The sequence below is a fragment of the Pygocentrus nattereri genome, chromosome 1, assembly GCF_015220715.1.
Source record: "Pygocentrus nattereri isolate fPygNat1 chromosome 1, fPygNat1.pri, whole genome shotgun sequence".
Taxonomy (NCBI): domain Eukaryota; kingdom Metazoa; phylum Chordata; class Actinopteri; order Characiformes; family Serrasalmidae; genus Pygocentrus; species Pygocentrus nattereri.
In genome coordinates this window covers 13,916,343-13,939,229 of record NC_051211.1, presented here as the reverse complement: position 1 = coordinate 13,939,229, position 22,887 = coordinate 13,916,343, and the positions used below count along the sequence as shown (strand labels likewise).

General features: G+C 37.6%; 2 protein-coding genes across 3 annotated transcripts in view; both read left to right on the top strand.

Moving 5' to 3' along the window:
- mcoln1b (mucolipin 1b) overlaps positions 1–22,887 on the top strand; it is a 25,707-nt gene extending 2,820 nt beyond the window's left edge. The window contains exons 1-14 of one of the 2 annotated variants that reach the window (XM_017720697.2): positions 4,596–4,725; positions 4,822–4,872; positions 5,776–6,029; positions 6,475–6,639; positions 8,489–8,645; positions 9,200–9,281; positions 11,003–11,099; positions 12,564–12,663; positions 14,974–15,080; positions 15,749–15,898; positions 16,607–16,708; positions 18,126–18,248; positions 19,205–19,411; positions 20,472–22,887. In XM_017720697.2, the coding sequence (XP_017576186.1) occupies positions 4,830–4,872; positions 5,776–6,029; positions 6,475–6,639; positions 8,489–8,645; positions 9,200–9,281; positions 11,003–11,099; positions 12,564–12,663; positions 14,974–15,080; positions 15,749–15,898; positions 16,607–16,708; positions 18,126–18,248; positions 19,205–19,411; positions 20,472–20,603 (1,719 nt within the window). In that variant the 5' untranslated portion in view covers positions 4,596–4,725; positions 4,822–4,829 and the 3' untranslated portion in view covers positions 20,604–22,887. Of the gene's footprint in view, positions 1–4,595; positions 4,726–4,821; positions 4,873–5,775; positions 6,030–6,474; positions 6,640–8,488; positions 8,646–9,199; positions 9,282–11,002; positions 11,100–12,563; positions 12,664–14,973; positions 15,081–15,748; positions 15,899–16,606; positions 16,709–18,125; positions 18,249–19,204; positions 19,412–20,471 lie in introns of those variants that run through there. The other variant, XM_037537376.1, reaches the window with a different exon arrangement.
- On the top strand, positions 1,421–4,303 carry LOC108441281 (trafficking protein particle complex subunit 5-like). Its single transcript, XM_017720719.2, has 3 exons — positions 1,421–1,556; positions 2,375–2,655; positions 2,990–4,303. The coding sequence occupies exons 2-3, from the start codon at positions 2,386–2,388 to the stop codon at positions 3,284–3,286; spliced, it is 567 nt and encodes a 188-aa protein (XP_017576208.1). The 5' UTR covers positions 1,421–1,556; positions 2,375–2,385; the 3' UTR covers positions 3,287–4,303.

The following is a 22,887-nucleotide window of genomic DNA, read 5'->3' as shown; positions in this document are numbered from 1 at the left end:
TGAAATATGTATTCGACATGTATCTCATAAGGAAGGGGAAAAACATGCCCATGTATTTCTTGTCAGTGTGGAACAGCAATATGCATTTACACGCTGTTGCCCTATGGCAACAATAAACCTTTCATTGTTTATTTTATCTAGTGGTGGACGAAGAACACAAATCATGTCCTGGAGTTAAAGTACAGATAACCAAGATAAAGTATTACTCCTGTAAAAGTACAAGTCCTTACTCTAGACGTCAACTTCAGTAAAAGTGCAAAAGTATTTGCCTTCAAATGTACTTAAGTATTGAAAGTAAAAGTACTAAAAGATTAATTATGACTCTAATGTTATCCTTTTTGTAATAAGACTCACTTCACAAACTCATTTTAGGTGAAAATACTCCATCATCTCTCTTGGTAAACCAGGCTTTTGATAGAATGTCATTAATTAGTCTGACACTGATCTCTATTAAAATGATGTGATTGGGAGACACAAAACACTGAAGGCAAACATATTTGTATATTGTGGTCTATTTACACAAAGTTAGGTTAGTTCCATCATTTAGGTAGACGAATGCGCTCCCAAACTTTTACGCTGCTGCACTGATGTTGAACCGTGTGCTAGCACTGGGTCAGTATGACCAACTTTGCTTGCGCTTTGCTTTGCTTTGCGCTTATGTCGTTTTGACATGTTATGTTTTTATACGCACAAAAACCAAAAGGAACGACAGATTTCTCAAAATGTAGTGGAGTAAAAAGTAAGATACTTGACTTTGAAATGTAGTGGAGTGAAAGTAGAAAGTCACCCAAAATGGAAATATTTAAGTAAAGTACAGATACGCAAAAAAACTACTTAAGTACAGTAACGAATTACATTCACTTAGTTACTGTCCATCACTGATTTTATCATTAGTATTATTTTTTATTTAGAAAATCCATGATAGAGGGGCGGCACGGTGGCGTGGTGGGTAGCGCTGTCGCCTCACAGGAAGGAGGGCCTGGGTTCCTCTCTGTGTGGAGTTTGCATGTTCTCCCCGTGTCTGCGTGGGTTTCCTCTGGGTTCTCCGGTTTCCTCCCACAGTCCAAAGACATGCAGTCAGGCCAATTGGACATGCTACATTGCCCCTGGGTGTGAGTGACTGTCTGTGTCTGCCCTGCGATGGACTGGCGACCTGTCTAGGGTGTATCCTGCCTTCCGCCTGAAGACTGCTTGGATAGACTACAGCACCCCCAGCCCCCCACCCCCCCGCGACCCTGACGGAGAAGCGGCTTAGAGGATGGATGGATGGAAAATCCATGATATCCACGTTGTTTGATTTATGGAAAAGACATGGTAACCTCCTATTAGTTGTATTGAAAATGAAGTGGGTACAGCAGCAGCTGCATAAAAGCTACAGATACCGTGTCCAGTAGGTGGTTATTGCCAGTTATTGTGTCCGTTTACTCAGCGGTCGCCACCGTAACACGAGGTGGCGGGTGGAGGCAGTTCTCCAGTATTACTGCAGAGGGCGCACTCTTCCCGCTAACGTTTCAGACCCTTCCTGCGCAACACAGACGAAGAAGAACTGTTTGGAGGTAAATAAAGTGAGACGTGTTGATTTTTCTGTGACTTTATTGCTGAAAATAGAAACGACTGAACTGTGTTTAGAGAAGGATTTAAATGACTGATGTTGAGAATAATACTCTCGGTTATCGACCGAGTAGAGGCTGGGATAGTGTAGTGGTTAACACCTCTGCCTTCTGCACTGTAGACAGGGGCTCAATCCCCACCAGGGCGAACACCCTACACTATACCAATAAAGGTCCTTGGGCAAGACTCCTAACGCCGCCTTGGCCTTCCTGTGTAAAATGATCAAATTGTAAGTGGCTCTGGATAAGAGCGTCAGCCAAATGCCATAAATGTAAATAGAGGCCCTTGCTAACTTCCTTGACATCCGCCAAAAAGTTAAAGGGGAATTTCAACGCTTTTTCAAATGTCCTGTAGACATCAGCCATTAAGATGTGAACAGAGTAATTCATGTTTTGGTGTGAAACACTCCATTGTAGATAAACCAAGTAGGAATTGTTCACAGCAGTGGTGAAAGGACCCAGAGAAACCAGAAATGTAATGACTCTAAAAGCTTTAAAACCTAGCTAGGTTACTTCACATAAAGCCATTACATGAAATGTTTAAAATGCACTGTCTAATGCATGAGCTACTGTTTTACAGTCATTTCAGATAAACCATAATTTTTTATCTATACGTGGCAGAGAGGCATTTGCAGGGTGTTGGAAGGCAAAAAGGTCATTTTGAGTAAAGATGTTTGCAGAAGGTTCCGTCTCTATTTTTATGATCAGCCTCATTTTGTACACTGCTAGTTGCCAGGTTGCAAATAAAGTCTCACTTTGTTCAGTTGACACCAACATGGATGTAAGCTTCACTAAAGGGAAGTCGGCCATCCTGGAGCGGCCATTGTCACGACCCAAGACAGAGGTCAGCTTGAGTGCCTTTGCCTTCCTCTTTTCTGAGATGGTCCAATACTGCCAGAATCGAGTGTACTCAGTGTCTGAGCTGCAGGCGCGCCTGGCTGATATGGGCCAAAGCGTGGGGGCCAGCCTGCTGGACGTCCTGGTGCTCCGGGAGAAGAACGGGAAAAGGGAGACCAAAGTACTCAACATCCTGCTCTTCATCAAGGTCTGCCTTTGTCCAGTTTTGTCTGGGGGCATCAGTCTCTGCTCTCATAAAGATTTAAGTATGATTCAAACAGATATATTAAACAGCCTTAACAGCTAAGCATATTTTTTCCAGTATTTAGTGCATTCAGCCTTTGCCTTCATTACAGCTTCTATTCATTTCAGGAGACTTGCTTTCAGTTTTTCAAAGAAATTAGCAGGAATATTTTTCCACATCTCCAAAGTTCTGCTTCTGACAATCCAAATAATCCCAAACATTCAGTGATGTTGAGGTCTGGACTGAGTTCTGAGTGTTTTTGCCTGAATATTTTGTTTTTTCATTTTCTATATTGTAGGTGAATGTCTGGAAGGCTCTGTTTGGCAAGGAGGCAGACAAGCTTGAGCAAGCAAACGATGATGACAAAACATACTATATTATTGAGAAAGAGCCACTGGTGAACGCTTTTATATCTGTGCCCAAGGAGAACAGCACTCTGAACTGTGCTGCCTTTACTGCCGGGATAGTGGAGGCCATCCTTACCCACAGTGGCTTCCCTGCCAAAGTCACTGCACACTGGCACAAAGGCACCACACTGATGATCAAGTTCGACGAAGCGGTCATCGCCCGAGAAAAGCAACTGGATGGCAGATAGAGACTTTGAGCTGCAGATTAAAGGAGAGACACTTGGATTTTATAACTTTGTAAACTGCGTGGGTGAGAACTGTGGGGGCCAGTTGACTTGACTTGGAAAAATATCCTTAAGTTACAGTTCCTTATTACTCCAGTTGTTCCTTGAAAGCATTGTGTTTCATCATTGTCATGAAAAATCTTCTATTTCCAAAATAACTTTATAGAAGAAGGAAAATGTTCTTGAAATCTGGTTATGTAACTTTAAAATTGTTAGAAATTCAAATGCTCCATTTGCAAAGAAGTGTTCACACGGTGTAGCCACTGGTTTAACTTGGTGTAAAAAAAAACATTTTTAGAGAGGAAAAACACATTTAAAAGGGTTTCTTATGATGGTGAGGATATGTTTTAAAACATGTCTGAACCAAAAGACCAAGATCTTTCACCAGGAATAGTTGCATTAGCATTCTTTGTCTCAGGGATTTAGAGTTTACCTCAACAGATGGCGAACATGTATGAAATGTCTGACTGCATTCGGCTGTATGTCGTTGATGGTATTATTAGACTATTTTAAACAGCGTTATAGTATGGAAGCAGATTGAATGTGACTAAATGAATGAAGGCAATAATGGAACATTAGACTGTTAACAATATTGCATCCCTTGCTGTTTTGAAAAACATCCTGATGAAAACATGTGCCTGAACATGTTAGTTATTGATTCAAAGCTTTGCTGTGCCTCTGGTCAAATACTGATTATTCTGCAATGTGAGAGCTTGTAGGGCACAAATTAAGAGACGAGTCCTAACTGTATGAGGGTTAATGGGCATTGTGCCAGTGGTTTCAGTGAATAGCCCTAACCTAACCCAGATGTCCAAGTGGACATCTGAATTAACTGACTGAAATTTATTGTTAATAATTGCAATTCTAATAAGAGAAGCCTGCAAAAATGTTTACCAACATCTGATGAGACCCATCTACCACCCCGCAAAAGCGCTGTCAAATAAAACGAAAACTGTCAAAATAAAAGTCTCTGTCTACGTGTTTACAGTTCCTGGAGAGACCTTTTCGCTTAAAAAAAACACACAGAAATACGAAAAATGTCTCACGTACATATAAAATGTCTTATATAAAATGAGTTATTTATTAATCAATATTTTTACAAAACATGTATTGTCCCTATGAATCCACAGATTGGCGTCAACTGAAGCCTCCAGTAATATAGCTGGGAAATGTAGTCTCGCCCATCGATTATATCACGCACATTAAAAATAATGAAAGAATGACGTTTGCGTGGTAATTATAATGGAAATATCGTATCCCCAATATCATAGCACTGAGTTCACGGAGTCACGTGGACGCTGTCACGTGACCCTGCAGGACGCGTTGTGTGTTTACTGTGTTTTCTATTCTGCTCTTTTGACATCTCCGGTATTATGACACTGAAGTTAAGACAAGAACGGCAGGTAGCTACAGGCTTTACTTAATCCTGTTGCTCTCTAAGCGAATTATTGTAAATTTATGAGCTATTCGTCCTATTTTTTTACCTGTCGTCCCCAAAGGCATCGGTATGGCGAGCTCTCTGTCTAAAAATCACCGAGAAGAGGACGCAGGTTTGTTCGTGCTTCCTTTGTTTTACGAGGGGTCAGCATTTGCACGCATCAGAAAAAAAGAGATCTGATCCTTCATTTCAAAGTGCTTGTAAAATATCTCTTAGTGTGGTTCTGTTGTCTACAGCTCATCGACAGCAGCGTTAAAATCTTTGAGTAGCCTACATTCAGTAGGTTTGTCATAGTGAGCTGCAGGAGTAGGTAGGGATTTGCCCTATTTGATAATAGCTAACACAGTGTGACTGACTATGCACTACGGGCCAGTTTCCCAGGCCCAAATTAAGCCTAAAGCTAGACCAAAATAGAAATTCCAGTGAGCATGGTGGTCTTGTACATGGTGGCTCATGTACAGCAGCTCCAAAGCTTATACAAGTTGTGTGTGCACATCTCTAACCCCATGGGTGCACCTTAAAGGGCCCATATATTGCTAAACCAACCTGTTTCTTAATAAGGTTAAAATTGTAAAACGTTTTAAATGTACTATTCACTTCCATACAATCCAGTTCTCGAGACATTACAGAAACACAAAGACAGCTCACTGACATGTATCCACCTGTTCAGTCTTCAATAGTTCATGCAAATGTCATAGGTGGACCTTAACAAAAAATGGAAGTTATGGGCCCTTTAAAGTAGCTGAATACCCTATAAAAATGTGTGTATCTGGATACCTTTAGGTGTGTAGTGTATCTTTGGAGGCTGTACTACATACAATGCGTATTCGATGGAAGGTCTACTGATTATGTATCAGAGATATTGGCCATATCTCAGTAGGACTATTCACTGTTTTGTGCATACACTGGGCATAACATAATAACATATAAACCTAAATAGTGCTCTGTATAACCAACATAAAGAAGTAAAGGATCTATTTTTGTTGTTTTTATGCTCTATTAATTTTTTCTACAGAAAAGGACAAGTTACTGACTTCTGTAACTGACCACAATGCCAGCGGCCTCAACGACAGGACTCATGGCAGCCATCCTTCATTGGATGTCATTGGCTCATCGTCATGGAAACAGGTGGATGAGGAAGAGGAAGAGGCTCTGTGCAGAAAGCTGAAATACTTCTTTATGAGCCCATGTGACAAGTACCATGCCAAGGGCCGCAAACCCTACAAGCTGGTGTTGCAGCTGCTGAAGATCGTCATAGTAACAGTGCAGGTGGAGCTTTGATTTTGTATTAAAAGTTATTATTATAGTCCCAATTATAGAATGAATCATTAGTTGCAGCTAGACCTGGCACAATCCTGAAATCTAAGCCAGTGATTGATTGCCATATTAATAACTGTGATTTAACAGTTTAGTTGTGACAGGCCTAGTTGTAGCCCTACTTAAGAAAAGAATGCAAAAATAGATAGAAAGTAGACAAATGGGTGCATCCAGTCAAATTACATGTTTTAATGATTTTCCAAATGAAAATATATGTATTAATATTAATATAATACATTGTATTTTATATTTATATATATATATATATATATATATATATATATATATATATATATATATATATATATATATATATATATATATGTGTGTGTGTGTGTGTGTGTAGAAATACTATGTATTATATTAATATTAATATTTCTTTCTCTTTTTCACTCAGCTGGTGTTGTTTGGTTTGAGTAATCAGATGGTGGTGATGTTTAAGGATGAGAACACAGACTCCTTTAGGCATCTCTTTCTGAAAGACTACAAGGACGACTCTGATGGACTGGCTGTCCACACTCAGAGCGGAGTGTATGAACACATCAGCTATAGCATAGAGCAGGTACGCTTCACCTCACACTTATAAACACTCATACACTTATGTGATAATGGTCATAGAAGAAATGGATGCACATTCTCTGGGCCAAAGAAAAAAGGACCTTCCAGATTGAAATTGAAAAGCCAGAGTTTGTCAGGTAGGGCTGTGTATTAGTGCCCATGGCATGGGTAACTTACACATCTGTGAAGGCACCATTTACACAAATTTTGAAGCAACATGTGGCTGCATACTAGGTAACGTCTTTTTTTTAGGGACGTCTATGCTCATTTCAGAATGTCAACACCAAATCCTTGCGGTTGTTACAACAGCATGGTTGCATAATCTTAGTGTGCTGATCTTACTACCACTAAATTTACTAATTTACTAATTTACTAATTCACTAATTTACTACCACTAAAAATGTTAATAAAGACGCAAAGCAGTGATGTGTAGATTGGACTTGCATTTAAACAAAGTTGTACAAAGACAATGTGATGTTTAAAAGATATTTAATGTTTTACCTTATCAACTTATTTGTTGTAAATATACACTCATCTTTCCAAAATATGTGACAGGGACAATGTAAGGCTAGTAACACCCTTAAATGTCCGAGGAAACAACTTATACAAGTGGTGCAGTTAGCTTGGGTATAAAAGGAGCATCCAGGAAAGGCCTAGCTCTTTATGGGCAAGGATGGGTTAAGACTCAAATGATTGCAAGAATTTTAAATATCTTCCCCTCTATGGTGCATAATGTCTTTAGAAGCTTCAAGCAAACTGCAGAAATACCTAAAAGCAAGGCTGAGATACCACAACTGAATGCAGTGACCTTAAAACTCTCAGATGGCCCTACATAAAAAATCTGCATGCTTCTGTGAAGAATGAGCTCTACATGGTCATTTTCAGAGACGTTGATGCTTATTGCAACATGACAATGTCAAGGCACATTCTGCATGTGTTACAACAGCATGGATTTGTAATCAGACTGGCTTCCTGCAGTCTCTAACGGAAAGCATTTCCTGAATTAAGAAGCGTAAAATGTGACTACAAAGGTGCTGGTTATGCAGGTGAAGACTATATAAAATTCCAAAAAATTCCACTTTCAAAACTGATCAGTTGGTATTTTCAATCCCCAGATGATTATTAAACATTGTTGAAAGGAAAAGTGATGTAACACAGTGGTAAACATGCTCCTATTCCAGCTTTTTTGGAATGTGTTGTAGGCATCACATTTGAAAAGGGTGTATATTTACAAAAACCAAAAAAAGCAATAATGTTTATATGGTTAAACTTCAGGGTTGTGCTTTTGAACTGTACTCAACTGAATACGGGTCAAACATAAGTTACTAATCACATTCACTTTTTGGGAAAGTGGTGTACTGAAGTATTTCCATTTTGGCTGACTTTACTTTCACTCCACTACATTTTGAAGTCAAATATCTTACTTTTTACTCGACTATACTACGACTACTGGAGTAATATTTTACCTTGGGTATCTCTACTTTAACTCAAGTACATGATTTGCGTGCTTCGTCCACCACTTAGGCTCTTAGGGATTTACCTCCAGTCCAACTCCTCCCATACCTGATCCTAAACAGATTCTCCAAAAGTACCAGTCGGTACATCTACTCCTGAAGAATTTTTTTCTACGGATTTTTCAAAGTTTCTGCATAATTAAATGCTTAAACTCATTCAGAGTGGTTTGTTGTGAAATGCTCTGTTCTAGAGAAACTTACCATGTCAGAATTATACAACAAGAACAACAAAAACAACATTCACTTGTAAAATCTCAGAAGACACCAGTAGGTTCACTGTTTTTTTTTTTTTTTCTTTTTGGATAACAATCTCTCTCCCTCCCCCTCTCTCTCTCTCAGTATCTAGGTCTCACTAAGAACTCCGTCAGCAGGTATGCATATGTGCTGGGTTCAGGAGTAAATGGTAGCGCTCTTTCTCTGTGCCAGCGCTACTACAAGAAGGGCAGCATTGACCCGGTGAATGACACCTTTAATATCGACCCTCGCATTATAACTGGTAGGTGGACTCTCATTCTCAAGTCTATACAGAAAGGAGTCAGGATTATTATATATAAAGCAGCTATTCAACTGTGGACAGAGTCTGTTATCTGTTTGAATAGTGTGGCTCCAACAATTAAGCAACAGAGTATTTGGATGCAGAAAAGCCAGAGCATTATTTATTTAAAAACAAATCCTCTCTGATAAATGTGGTCATTCTGGCAAATTGCAGTACACAACAGGAAGTCTAGGCAATGTGGCTTTATTACACCATAAAATAGGAAATTGCTTGTCTCACAGATGGAGCTTTTGGATGATGGTATACTGTGTATTGTCATTAAAATAAGCCTATTTATTCAGATGTGGTAGCTTCTCCACATGTGCTGCACAACGGGTTTCAAGTATGTCTTTTTTGGACACCAGGAATTTGATGATTTGAAGTGTACAAATCTGTATTATGACTAGAGAAGACACAATACCACCTTTGCTTTCCTGATACTAATATTAAAGACTCCACACTCCAAGCTCCTAATTGTAAGATGTAATATGGCATTTCTTTTGTTTCTTTTCTAGACTGTATAGGAGTGGATCCCCCTACAGACCCTTCAGTTCCAATCCCTGAAGACTATAAGAACTTCACACTCAAATTCCACAAGTAAGTACAGAGGGAAAGTCTAAGCATGTTCACAGTGACATACTAAATAACAGTAATTTTATTTTTTCATGGGCCTAATTCCAAATATTCAGTATACTGGACAATCAAGTCTACTGAAATTGGTACTAAAAAACATTATTGTCCCCCAATTTTTAAAACATCATCTGTTGTCACTTATTTTTTTTTTTTAACTTTTTTTTAATCAAAGTTTTTATTTATCTTTAACAGTGTTACAGTGTTTGCAAGAAAAGAGGGGTGAAAAAAAGTACAAGCTGTATTCTATACATTCTTCATGAATAAGCAACAAAGGGAATCCACTTTAAAATAAAAGTAGGCAATAACATAATAAAAATAAATGAAAATGATGTATTAGGCAGATCATTAAATTAAAAAAAAAACCCCACAAGATTTCTCACTGTATTAGTAGATCTCTAACAGGGCCCCATCTCTTAGTAAATACATTTTTTTGAATTCTTAATAAGCATATTATTTGTTCCATTTGGTAGACATCCCATACATTTTGGATCCATCAATTATATGTGGGAGGGTCTGGATTCATCCATTTAATTGTAATACATTTCAGAGCTACTGTTAATAATATTCCTAGGAGGTATTTCTTAGATTTTCCCTCTAGGTTATCTGGTATTACTCCCAGTATTGCTGCTCTAGGATCTTGTGGAATATTCTGCTGAAACACTTCCTTAAGAGCAACGAATACTTAGTTCCAGAACATCTGTAACTTAAGGAACAGCCAAAATATGTGAATATGGTTTTCCAATTGTGCTTCACAGTTTCTCCAACATGAACTATTATGTGTTAGACCCATCTTCGACTTCGTTTTGCAAGGCAACTGTCTGTTGTGCTAATGAAAGCATAATTGCCCAAATTACTGGTCGTTAAACTTTATCTCAAAATGAGTAGAAATTAATATATTTTTTTTCCTTTTTTAAACTTCACTAGAGTTACCTGCTCAGGGGATATGTGAACAAAAGTATTTCTGACATAAATAAAGGATGATTAAGACAGTTTTTTGGGCTTGGAGGGCGTGAGCATCTGTTTTGCAAGGTGCCACATTTTTGTCTTTGTTTAGGGCTAAATAAAAATAAAACTTTATAATAAATGACCAATCAATGGAAAGGGTTCTGTAGGAAAGCATAAAAGTGAGTGTAGTGACCTGCTTCTATAGGGTTGAAGTTGCTGAACTTTACCCTCTTCTGCTGTCACTGCAGACTGGCAGGGTTGCCTACAGAGCACCTCTACTAGCCTCTTAATGAAGTAGTGCTATTTTTTATTTGAGGGTTGTTCAATTTCATAGGGGAATATTTTAACCACTACCCATTGTAAATCAGTCAAGGTGACAATCAAATAACAAGGGGTAGGGTGAAAAATAAGAAATAGGAGTGGGCCAACATGTAGGTTTTAAACACATTCTGCATGATTAATGTTCACTTGGAAACCTGTGAGTAATGCATGTAGTGAAAATCTTATGGCAGTAGCTGTGATGTGAATCTGAACTGTAATTAATTTAGCTACTTTGTTATATTCAGTTGTTGCAATCCTGCAAATAGGACACAGGCACACATTAGATTTGTTGTTAGAGCTTTGTTGCTGGGTACAGTAACATGTCAAAATGCACTTTATTACAGATATGAGTACATCTTTCACCATTTCACCATCTGCTTCTCACCTTTCCTCTTTCTGTCTTTCACCTTCTGTTGTAGGCTGATAAATGTAACCATCAAATTCAAGCTAAAGGCCATTAATATCCAGAGTATCATCAACAACGAGATTCCTGACTGCTACACCTTTTCTGTTACCGTAAGCCCTGACCCTGCAAATACCTGAACTGAACACACACATTTAGCAGAAAATATTTAATCGGCACTGTAAATAGAAGAGATTTCTTCTGTTCAACCAATCCTTTACGAATCTGCAATTGCTGTTATTGTGGAACGAATAGATTTCTGTATTTGGCTGAACGAGGAGCTCCCTCTGTAATTGTAATCCCGTCCTAATCCACCTCAAAGTAATGGACATGGATGGATATATCCATGAGGAGTGTTGTTATTGTTATTGAATGTGTCTTGTGGTGTAATGCTGTCATGTACTTGTTGTCTGTTAAATTTTAATCTAGACTATCTGTAGTAATTTACACAAATACTTTATCCCTTACCAATAAACCAGACAAATCACTTACAGATTACATTATACAGACTTATCTTACGTGCTTAATAAGTTCATAAACATAAATCACAAATCATAGATTACGTCCGTTACAAGCATTCATCCATTACAAGTATTCACATTCATATTAAATGAAAATGCCACCCAAAAATGCTTTGCTAATAGAAAAAAGGTAGTAAAACCCATTTATTATAATGGAAATAAAATGCCAAGTAGTCATTGCTAGCTTTTGTCCATTCTTGGGCAATTTATTTTGAGTGAAATATTACTTTAACCTACAGTTATTAGAGTAAAGAGTTGGAATCTATATAATGTCCAATGAACATGTCAAGTAAAACTTTTTAAGTCAATACAACAAGATTGATATGTGGTTAGTCAATTTATTCCTATATTGGCCAGGGCCCACTGGGAGGGTCCATAGTTTTACTACACACTTTTATAACCTAAGAATAACTAAACTACTTTGCACTGTAGTATGTGTAGTTAATGAATAATAAGCCTTAGTATGTCATAAGACCCAGGGTGTTAAAGGGTTAAAGTGAAGATTTACTCATTAGAAAATGTGCAGTGGTTTGGGCAAAAAAGCTAATTTAAACAGTTTTCCTCTTACCCTAAATGTAGTTGCTCAGCCATGAGACATGTATGATATATAAAGTTGACTTCTTTAGTTTTACTCTGGAGCTAATGTAGTTACAAGTAATGGAACCACCAAGCAGTAAAATCATCTCAGACGAATCTTAAACTGTGTAGCAATCTTAAATTGTTAAGTAATCTCATGTAGGCTTGTTTATGTAGCCTATGATACTGTATAACATACTATTATCATATAACATGGTATGACATTGTTACTATAAAAATTCAGTTCAAAATGAAGCTTCATGGTGGCTGCTACTATTGTTTTTTACTAAATAGTTCTTTTGAACTGACTAACTGAAGTTTTCTACACCTGCACATTGAAGGTCTGTGGTTACTTCCTGATTGTATTAATAGTCCACACCTGCTGGAGAGGTTTACCAAGTATGATTTACTAAAAAGTAAAAAAAAAAAGTAATTGTTTTTCCTCTTTGTGTGGGTTTGTGTGTGATCTGTGTGTTTTAGATCCTCTTTGATAACAGAGCCCACAGTGGGAAAGTGAAGATCAGTTTACGTAACAAGGCCGTCATTAGAGAATGCCGTGCAACCAGTGTGTCTGGACACAGTAAGACAACACGCTCTGCAAACTTTGTCAGATACACAATGTTCTTCACTTTCTGATTCCTTCAAAGAGCCCATTTACTGAAAATCAGTTTTCTTTGTTTTGTTTTTTTTAAAATAAAGTTTGGACAAGAAATACATTGGCAGGATGCCAGACGACAGAAGTCCAGAGAGACCATGAGCCCTCGCTAGAATTTTCTGGATTGTTGTCTTGAGATCACAAGATAACTAACTTGTTATTTCAAGATAACAACTTTCTTATATTGAGATAACGATAATTAACTTATCTCAAGATAACAACTTTTATCTCAAGCCAACAAGATAACTAACTTGTTATTTCAAGACAACTTTGTTATATTGAGATAACAAGATATCAAAGTTGTTATCTTGAGATAACAGGTTATTGCAAGATAACTTTTATCTCAAGGCAACAAGATAACTAACTTGTTATTTCAAGATAACAACTTTGTTATATTGAGATAACAAGATAATTAACTCGTCATCTCAAAATAACAACTTATCTCAATAACAAGATAAGTAATTATTTTGAGATAACGTTTGATAATAATTAACTCGTTATCTCATGACAACAATTCACAAAGTTATAGCTACCTTATGGCCACTCTGGTCTTCCGTACCAGACAGAACCCTTTACTTAACAATGAAAGTATGTTTTCTTAAGAGATAAAAGATAAAAATCTTTAAAACTAGTCATTTAATATCTTATCATAATATATAGAAATTCTGCCTTTTAATGTAATTCAGCAGTTTCATTACTTAGTTGACATGCAGTATTTTACCACAAAAGTCTGTTTCTGTAAATCAACAAAAGCAATGTTAAAGTACAGTATATGTACTCCAGATAGCAGCAGTAGATATGGCAAAAATATTATATCACCATACTTAGACATATACACAATATTCATCATGATATTTACTTTTTCTGAGATATAATATAATAAATAAGTTGGAACAGACAAAATAGAACCTGTAGAGCCACATATAAAAATACTACTGTTAATAATAAAGCTACAGCTACAGCATTTTTATTCAATATTTTACAAACTGTACTGTACTAAATTCAATTAAACAGGCCAAATTATGTTCACTTTGTAATGAAACCTGTAGTTAGTCAGAGTTGTTTAATACTGCTTATATACACAAAAAGCCCATTATAATTTACAACCTATATAACCTATAATTTTGCATGAAAATGATAAACCTTTGCCATATTGCTGAAACTGATTTTTGAATTTGAGTTATTAGAGTGGTAGATGTAGATAGGACTAAACGTTGTACTGTACATGTGAAAGGAGGGCCTAGATTTTTTCGCAGTGTTCCCTGAGAATTTCACTCCAACCTTTCTGCTGTTTCCATCTTTCCACTGCTTTCTGAATGAGGCGCAATACATGGGAGCCAGTTAGAATGTCTTTTACATAAAACAGTAAGAAAACCAGCTTGTGTGATTCTAAAGAACAGAAAGACAGGCTGCGAAATCGTCATGTGAAAATGAATTCAAACATTTTGGTACAGATTCATAAGGATACAAGTGGACTTCATAGTATGGGCCCTTTGAAGGGACTTGACCCTAAGAGTGTTCTATAACGCTGTGTTCACACTAGACTTTTTTTTTCAACTGCCAGAGTGTATTTTATATGCAATGCAATGAATCCAGTCTTTATTATTATTAAAAATAAAACAAATCTAGATGGCTTGATAAGCTTGTTAGTTATCAGTACAGAACAGGGGCTCAGTGTTGTGGTTACAGTGTGCACCAGGTAAAAAACTTGTATATCATCACTAAAGAGAGTTTATGCAATTATTTTGTTTTATGACACCATAAATGTCTATTGTGAACACAGAATCTTTCAGATTTCATGATCTGAAAAACAGATCATCTTTTTATTAAACATGAATATTTTAAATAATCTTATTTGCTCATTCTCTCTCTCTCTCTCTCTCTCTCTCTCTCTCTCTCTCTCTCTCTCTCTCTCTTTCTCTCTCTTCTCCATATCTTTCTTAATCTTTCTCATTTTCTGTCCTATCTCTTACTTTCACTCTACTTCTCTTTCTTTCACTCTCTCTCTCCTCTCACTCACTGTCTGTCCTTCTTATTCGTTCCTTTCTCTTTTACTCTCTCCTCTGTCTTTCTCTCTCTTACTCTCATTATCCTATCTGTCTTTCTCTGTCTTCTCTTACTCACTCTTTCTCCTCTCTCTCTCTCTCTCTCTCTCTCTCTCTCTCTCTTTCTCTCTCTTATTCTTACTCCTTCTCTTTCTTACTCTTTCTATCTACCCCCCCCCCCCCCTCTCAGAAGAGAACTACTGGCGGGTGGCGTTTGATGTCTTGGTGGCAATAGTATGTGGTCTCTCTCTGGCCCTGTGTGGACGCTCCATACTCAGAGGAATCGCCCTGCAGCATGTACGACACAGAGGAGAGGGATTGAGGGGTAGAGGGGCTAAAGGAAAGAGAGAGAGAAAGAAAGAAGAGACATTGCTACATAGTGACATAGATACATTATTAATTATCATAGACTACATGTCCTAAAATAGAGTTGTACACTGAGACAATACAGCACTATTTGGATGGGGTGGGTTTTCTGTGGGCAGTGTAATTTTAGCACAGGACATCTGTAATGTTAATGACCAATTTTCATGGAACAAGAAATCTCTATATAAATGACAGTAATGGGAGCGGATACTCCATTTAGGCGCTGCCTTTACTCCAGCAAGGAGTAGAAAATAACCAGAGGTCATTTCTGTGGATCGTTTTATAAAAAGTAAAAGGCACTGGAACCTTTAATGATGCTGGAGTGCACAGTCTGTAAAAATAACCATTACCTCATCTTTTTGTGTGAAACTAATACCGTCTAAATAGGGCTGAAGATGGAGAAACTTCTCCATATATTTCTAAAGGGATAGCTGGATTTATGGCTGGACTTATGCAGTAATGGGTGAAAGGGAAGCTATAAGGGTGCATAAATGCAATGTAAGATGTTCTTTGTGATGTACTCTTGTCATGCAGGGGTGAATTTATGCTTGGTCTGCTTGACCAGGTTCCACTGGTTTGAGTTGTTTGTGTCTGTGCAGGAGTTTGTACGGTTCTTCAGGGAGTCTCTGGGTCGTCAGGTGTGTTGGGCGGACCGGCTGGAGTTCATTAACGGCTGGTATCTACTCCTCATCATCAGCGACATACTGACCATCGTTGCTTCCTTCATCAAGATTGGCATTGAGACCAAGGTTTGGGTTCTACAGACTTCACTAGAGACAAACACCCATGCACACACACAATAAAGCTTACAGGACACGTCCATTGGAAGTTGGGCTTTAGTAGGGCCTGAAGTTTTAGCACAAACTTTAATAAAGTCTGAGAACTTTCTGTCAAAGCTCAAGCCGACCCTCATCAAAGTTTTGAGTCCAAACCCAACCCAGACCTGGCAGAATTTTGTCTGATTCCGACTCGACATCACATCAACAACAAAACCAAACAAAATTTAGTCCATCTTCACTCAAAATGCCAAATAAAACATGTTATTTCTAGTTTTATAGCTGGTTAAAGTGGCCCATATCCTACAAGCTGTAAGCCACTTACAGCAAGGATTACACCAGAAGTTAAAACACACATGTAAGAAATGTACTAATTTCTCTTTGCACTGTATGATACTGTTTAACATTCTTTAGCTTAAGAAGTCTTAAGAAATATTTTCCCTTGGTCTGCTTCCCCAGATGTTGTGTAACAGTATTATGAGATGATAGACTGAATTTTTAAGAGACGGTTAAGGAGAGGCTGATTATGAACCTCAAGTGGTCTTTACTGATATTCCTCAATATATAATGCATACGTAGGATTGTCGTTCTTCAGGGCCCATGGGGCAACACATAACAGCAGCACATTACACAAGTGTCAGTTGTAGGACTGTTTGATTGGTTGTTTGTGTCATGTTGTAGAACCTGGCGTCCTATGATGTGTGTGGGATTCTGATGGGCACTTCAACTCTGCTGGTGTGGGTGGGAGTCATCCGCTACCTCACCTTCTTCCAGAAGTACAATGTGAGTCTTACAGAATGAATGAATGAATATATAAACAATAAATAAATTAATTCAATTATGAATAATCATGCAATCATAAACATAGTCGCATTAGTAATGGATTTTTGAAACTTCTAGGATGTTGTTTGAGCTTTAAGCCGTGGCAGTCTTGAGTTATTATTGACAATTTGTTGCACATTCATATACAGTAATTACGTGATTACTGATAGTTATATATTTTTGTGTATTTTTAAGTTACATGACAGTTTTTTTTTTTCACTTTTTTAATAGTTATGTAATAAAATATGTTTGCTTTCCAGTTACATTGTAATATCTAGGTTCAGTTGTATAGTTAACTTATTAATTACAAAGCAATGACATAATTGACTTATGTATTTTGGTATACATTTAATTTACATTGCAAAATATTTTCAATTGTGTAATTACATAAGTTATATAGTATACAATGAATTGCATTTTCTCTCATTTTACATTCTTCATGAACAGGTTTGAATGAACATTTCTGGCTTTTTTCTGTTTATTTTGATGTTTTGTGTGTGTGTGTGTGTGTGTGTGTGTGTGTGTGTTACAATCTGCACTGTCTGCAATTTCTCTGCTTGTTTCATTGAGCTACAAATGAGAAATAATTCAAATATCTTACAGCACGTTTTTTCAGTGAGTCATTGTTGCTGGTGATAACTACAACTTTGCAGGCTAGCATCATATGAAATGGATATAGATGAAGTAGATGAAAGCTCCTACTCAGAATGAAAGCTTACCCAAGTGCTGCATTAGGGGTGAAACTGAATGAGGTGAAACTTTAGGCAGAGTTGGTTCATTAGGAGTCTGATCATTTATGTTCCTCCCATTCTACCAAAACCAACTGCAAAATGCTGGAGTGCCTACGAGCAAGTCCTCAATGAATGGGAGAGAATTAAAAATGAATGTTTCCATTCATTAATGAACTTACCTTAATTTTGGAAAGCAGCAGATTGTATTGCATTAAAATCAATGAAACTTACCAGTATCTTTCCGTTTTTTATAGAAAACAGCTTTTGGAAGTAGTACACTAACATTACTGCTACTGAGTGCTGGTTGTTCATTGAGCTTATCCTTCCACTTCTAGCCTGAGCAAAGTGGTTCACACTCATTGACATGAAGTCTGAAACTGAAATTACACCAGCAATATTGGAAAACTTGAAAACAAGTGCATTTTTCTATATAAAAGGATAAACAATTTACAAACTACAAATTCAGACAAAAGCTCCATATGAACCCATTCATTTTAGTGTCTCACAGGAGCGCCCTCTAGAGTCTGACCAACCTGGAACACATTTCTGATCTGTTAGAATGTCCCTAGAAATTCTCTGCTTTAGGTACAGGCAGTTCACCATTGCTGGACATATCTAAGTATTTAAGTAATATGTTGTTTGTGCAGATCCTGATAGTGACTCTGAGAGCAGCATTCCCTAACGTGATACGCTTCTGCTGCTGCGCCGCTGCCATCTATATGGGCTACGTCTTCTGCGGCTGGATCGTGCTGGGACCCTACCATGCTAAAGTAACACATCCTAAAGATTCTCAGCCTTTTACTCTGGGACTGTTCAATGCTATAAAGTGACACAACTGTCACATTATTACAAATGAAGTCAGTCTGCCAAAACATGTTTTCTGTCTGACATTTGTTCCTTTTTTGTACTACAGCTCCAATGCTAATGTAGCTAACAAATAACAGAAGCATATACTTGACCAATTAGCATAGTGCAAACTTCACACTTAAGTCATCACACACTCAACTTGTCTCAAACAGTGTACACATGTTAAAGGGGAATTCCACCAATTTTTCTAAATCTCTGCAAAATTCAATTATTGAAGTTGCAGCAAAGTCATTCAGAGCAGTTTGAAGGCAAATGCTCTGTTCTAGAGAAGCCTTATGTCTTATTTATATGTTTTATATCTTTCTAGATAATGTTGATGATTGTAAAATAGTGGAAATTGGAGGAAAAATGCTTTTTGAGTATTTTTGGGGTCAAAATTTTGCCTCACAGCACACTGCCTGTACCACTCCAACATGAATAGATTTTTAAAATACATTTTGTCTCAGAACTATTGTAGAACCATGCCTGAGGCATCATGTAGCATATTTTTAAATATTTAATATACTAACTTACTGTTAGAGGCCTTACACTCTTCCAACATCGGGTTCTTTTCACCACCACTGTGAATGATTCTGATTCAGTAAGTTTCTCCAGAACAGAGCATCATCTCCCCATCAAACCACTCTGAATGTCTTTGTTTACATCTCAATGGTTCAATTATGCAGACATTTAAAAAAATTGGTGTCATTTCCCTTTACATGATCTCAAATAGCATTGTTTATGTGGTTTCTGGCACTGTATGACATACTTGTATCTATAAAAATAGATAGTGTTAATCTTTTTATTCAACGAAAATATTTATGACCACATATAATACCAACTCTTTTACTATCTCTCTTTCTCTCTTTCTATGTCTCAGTTCCGCTCTCTGTCCACGGTGTCGGAGTGTCTGTTCTCTCTAATAAACGGAGATGACATGTTTGCCACGTTCTCGGAAGTGGAGCGCAGTGGGGCGCTGGTGTGGCTTTTCAGTCAGCTCTACCTCTACACTTTCATCTCTCTCTTCATCTACATGGTGCTGTCACTCTTCATTGCCCTCATCACCGGGGCCTACGACACCATCACAGTGAGTCAGAGGGGGAGGGGAGGAGGTCTGAGAGACAAGAATAATGATGTTTGTTTGATCTGACATCACCAGAGGGAGGGTTGACTATTACAGTCAGAGTGTAGCAGTGATGGATGATGCAAATTTATGAAACCATTAATTGCATTGCCAGTAAGCCAGCAACCAGGAGGTTGTGGATTCAAATCCCAGAACTAACTGTTTATGTCTGGTTGTGCCTTTGCTGCTCCCAGACTGGTACTAGTTTGGCAGCCAAATGACACATTTCCCTGACCAAAGAAACACAGGACTAACCTATCAGACCGACAAAGTGGCTTTGTAAAGTGCTGCAGTTTTTGAACCTGAAGAGGAAACTGGTTCATTTTTGGTTTCTTTAGTTAAGGTTAGGATTAGAACAGTTTTATTACACATCAATACTTCCATAAACAGTACTGTGCAAAAGCCACAGGCACCTAAGTACATTATTTGAAATCATTTCTCTTGGCAGTAAGTATATTTGGGCTTGTAACATCCCCATATATCATTAGCATAAGTGCACATAAACACAAACACAGTAAAAGTAACAAGAATATTCGGTTGTCAAAAAAAAGTCATTGAGCTGGTTTGAAGAACAAAGTTTGATTGCGGATTTCTCGTTAGCAACCTCAGCAATCACAGAGACTTGTTCAATTCCATCATCATCACATCTGATTTCACATATTGAAGTACTGATTAAGCCCAACTAGGTACTAGATGATAACTACAATAATACTGGGCTTTGTGGAGGTTTGGAAATGGTTAAATAAACCCATTGATATAAGTAAAATCACTATTTATTGTAGCAGTATTATTTATTTGATTGGCCATGTATGTTGACACACAAGGCATTTGTATGCAACTTAAATGCAATATACATACAATTTACAGACAGTACACAATATACAAGCGAGATACATAAGTTATTATTGACTGTAATATTAGTGTTTTTCTGAGCATTGTTATTATTATTATTATTATTATTATTATCTGATGAGGTGTAAAAACAAATGTGTGTGTGTGTGTGTGTGTGTGTGTGTATCCACAGCAACAAGCCCAGGAGTCACCACAGGTGTCAGATCTGCATCAGTTCATTGCGCAGTGCACAGACACGCCCACTTCAGGAAAGTTTCACAGCCCAGAGAACACATCCTGCTCTCCCTTCTGCTGCTTCAACTAGCGAGGAAAGAGTGTGTGCCTGCGTGTGTGTTTGTGTGTGTGCATGCGTGAGAGAGAGAGAGTATGTATGTAAGTTTGTGCTGTTAGGGTTTGTCTTGTCTTTGTAAAGGTGTGTAAAGCAGAGAGGGTCATTCAGCCGCCTGTTAGAGCTCGTGTAAATGTTTTACTTGTTTCTCATGGATTTCAGGACTGGTTGAGTTTTGCCTCGTCTTCACTTAAACTGTGTGAAACAGTGCCTCCTAGTGGCAGTGACAGTTACCTCTGCGCTCTTGTCATCGTTGGTATTCATTCGGGGCATTTAGGGACGTTTATTTTATATAATATTTGCTTAATTTTTTTTACTTTTGGTTCTTTATTATTTTTAATTAATTTATTTATGAAGTGAATGTGCTGAGCACTATTTGCACAATTACATTTTTATTCTTGTATTTGTTTTATGTTGGTGTTGGTAAATGAAGTAGTCACACAGTGTGTGTCTGACAGCTAAATTACAATGCAAGGCTAAATTATGTTGCTGTATATCAGCAGAGGGATTTACTATCACTGCAAATCAATGAATGTCTGATCAATATATAGTACTGTCAGAGTCAGAGACCACCGTTTTGTTTATTTCCCCCACTGAGTACAAGTTACTCAGTTTCACTGTTAGGAAAAAAAGCAGGAAACATTTATTTAACAGTAAATTCCACAAAAACCACTAAGTATAGACACAAAAACTGTAAGTATAATGTCATTTCTGTCAGTAATTAATTTGTCCACTCTCTAATTTTGTGCACTCAACTGCCACTTTAACTTTTCCATCCTTCCAGTCTTAAAACAAGCAGTTATAGCTGTGTCCTCCACCAAAAGCTGTTCTTAAAGAACTCACTGACATTATGCTGCAGAGAAATTGAGGCTGAGGCAGAGAAGTTACAGGACGTAGTAGACCACCAAAACTGTCCCCATCAGATAAACAGCACTTAAAGCTCTCATCTTTGAGAGAGAGGAGAAAATCAAGCTCCACTCTTACTTCAGATCTGAAAGATCCACAGGTGTTTCTGTCCATCTTTTCACTGTGAGAAGACAACGGAGAAAAGGAGAAAGTGTGCGCCAGAACATTAAAAAAAAGTGGACAACTGAGATGGAGACATCTGAGACAACTGTTGATTATTTGGATCTTGAGACGCAGTAAATGCAACCATTGTCTAAGACTGAACTTTGGAGGTGTGAAAAACTGTCCCTGCAGAAAAGCACGTCTTCTGAAAAGAAGAGAAGCTGTAATAAAGGTAGGAGGTAGTGGACACACTAAATAAATACATATAATACATTCAGACACAATCAAATAAATGAAGGATGGACTCTGACTTTTGCACAGTGCTGTAGTTTGTAAACAGGGCATTCATTTTCAGATTACAGCAACCAAGCACACAATTTCAGCTCAAGCTTCTTTCTGACCTTCAACTAAATATCACACACAAATCTCCGGTAGCCTTCTTCACGTCTTTCTCTCCGCTCTGTTGCTTCTTGTCTTTCATCTCCTCCCTTGCCTGGTGTGTGTGAAGGAATAGCGTAGCCTGCAGCTTTACTGAAGCATCAATATTTATGGGAGCTCTTGTGGTGTCCAGGGAGCTGACCTTGTGTTTTTAATGGAGTTGGAGCCGTTGGAGCTTCTTTTCTGACCGTGCTGGCCTTTCATCCACACTGTCCCTGCAGAGAGAGAGGAAAGGAGGGTGGAGAGAAGGAAAGGGGGAGGGATAGTGGGAGAGGAGGTAAGAGAGAAAAGGAGGGGGAAGAGAGAGCAAGAGACAGCAAGAGCAGTTAGCAGGGTTTAGTCCTTAATTATACTGTGGACAAAGTCTATATTTTAAGACTATACTTTTAATTATTTTAGTTTATACAATGAATATTGAGATATTTGGAAAAAAAGAGAAACTAGTCGAAAATGTAATAAAACTTTTCCCAAATGGAAATTATTAGCCACTTAACTGTGGAAATTGTGCTTTTCTGAATGATGTGAATGAAATGCTGTCAAATAGGGCAGCTTAAAGGGTAATTCCATCAATTTTTTTTTTTTTTAGAATTTCTGCATAATTCAGTCGTAGAGATGTAAATAGTCATTCAGAGTGGTTTAATATGAAATGAATAATTGTAGACAAACTAACTCAGATATCTTCATAATGGTGGAGATGGGCACCAGGGATCCTACAATACAAATGAAAATAGTGCCATTATATTTACTCTCAAAAATGAACCCTCTGTTTTTGAGATTTTATATGTAATGTTGATTATGGTGAAAAAGTAGTAAA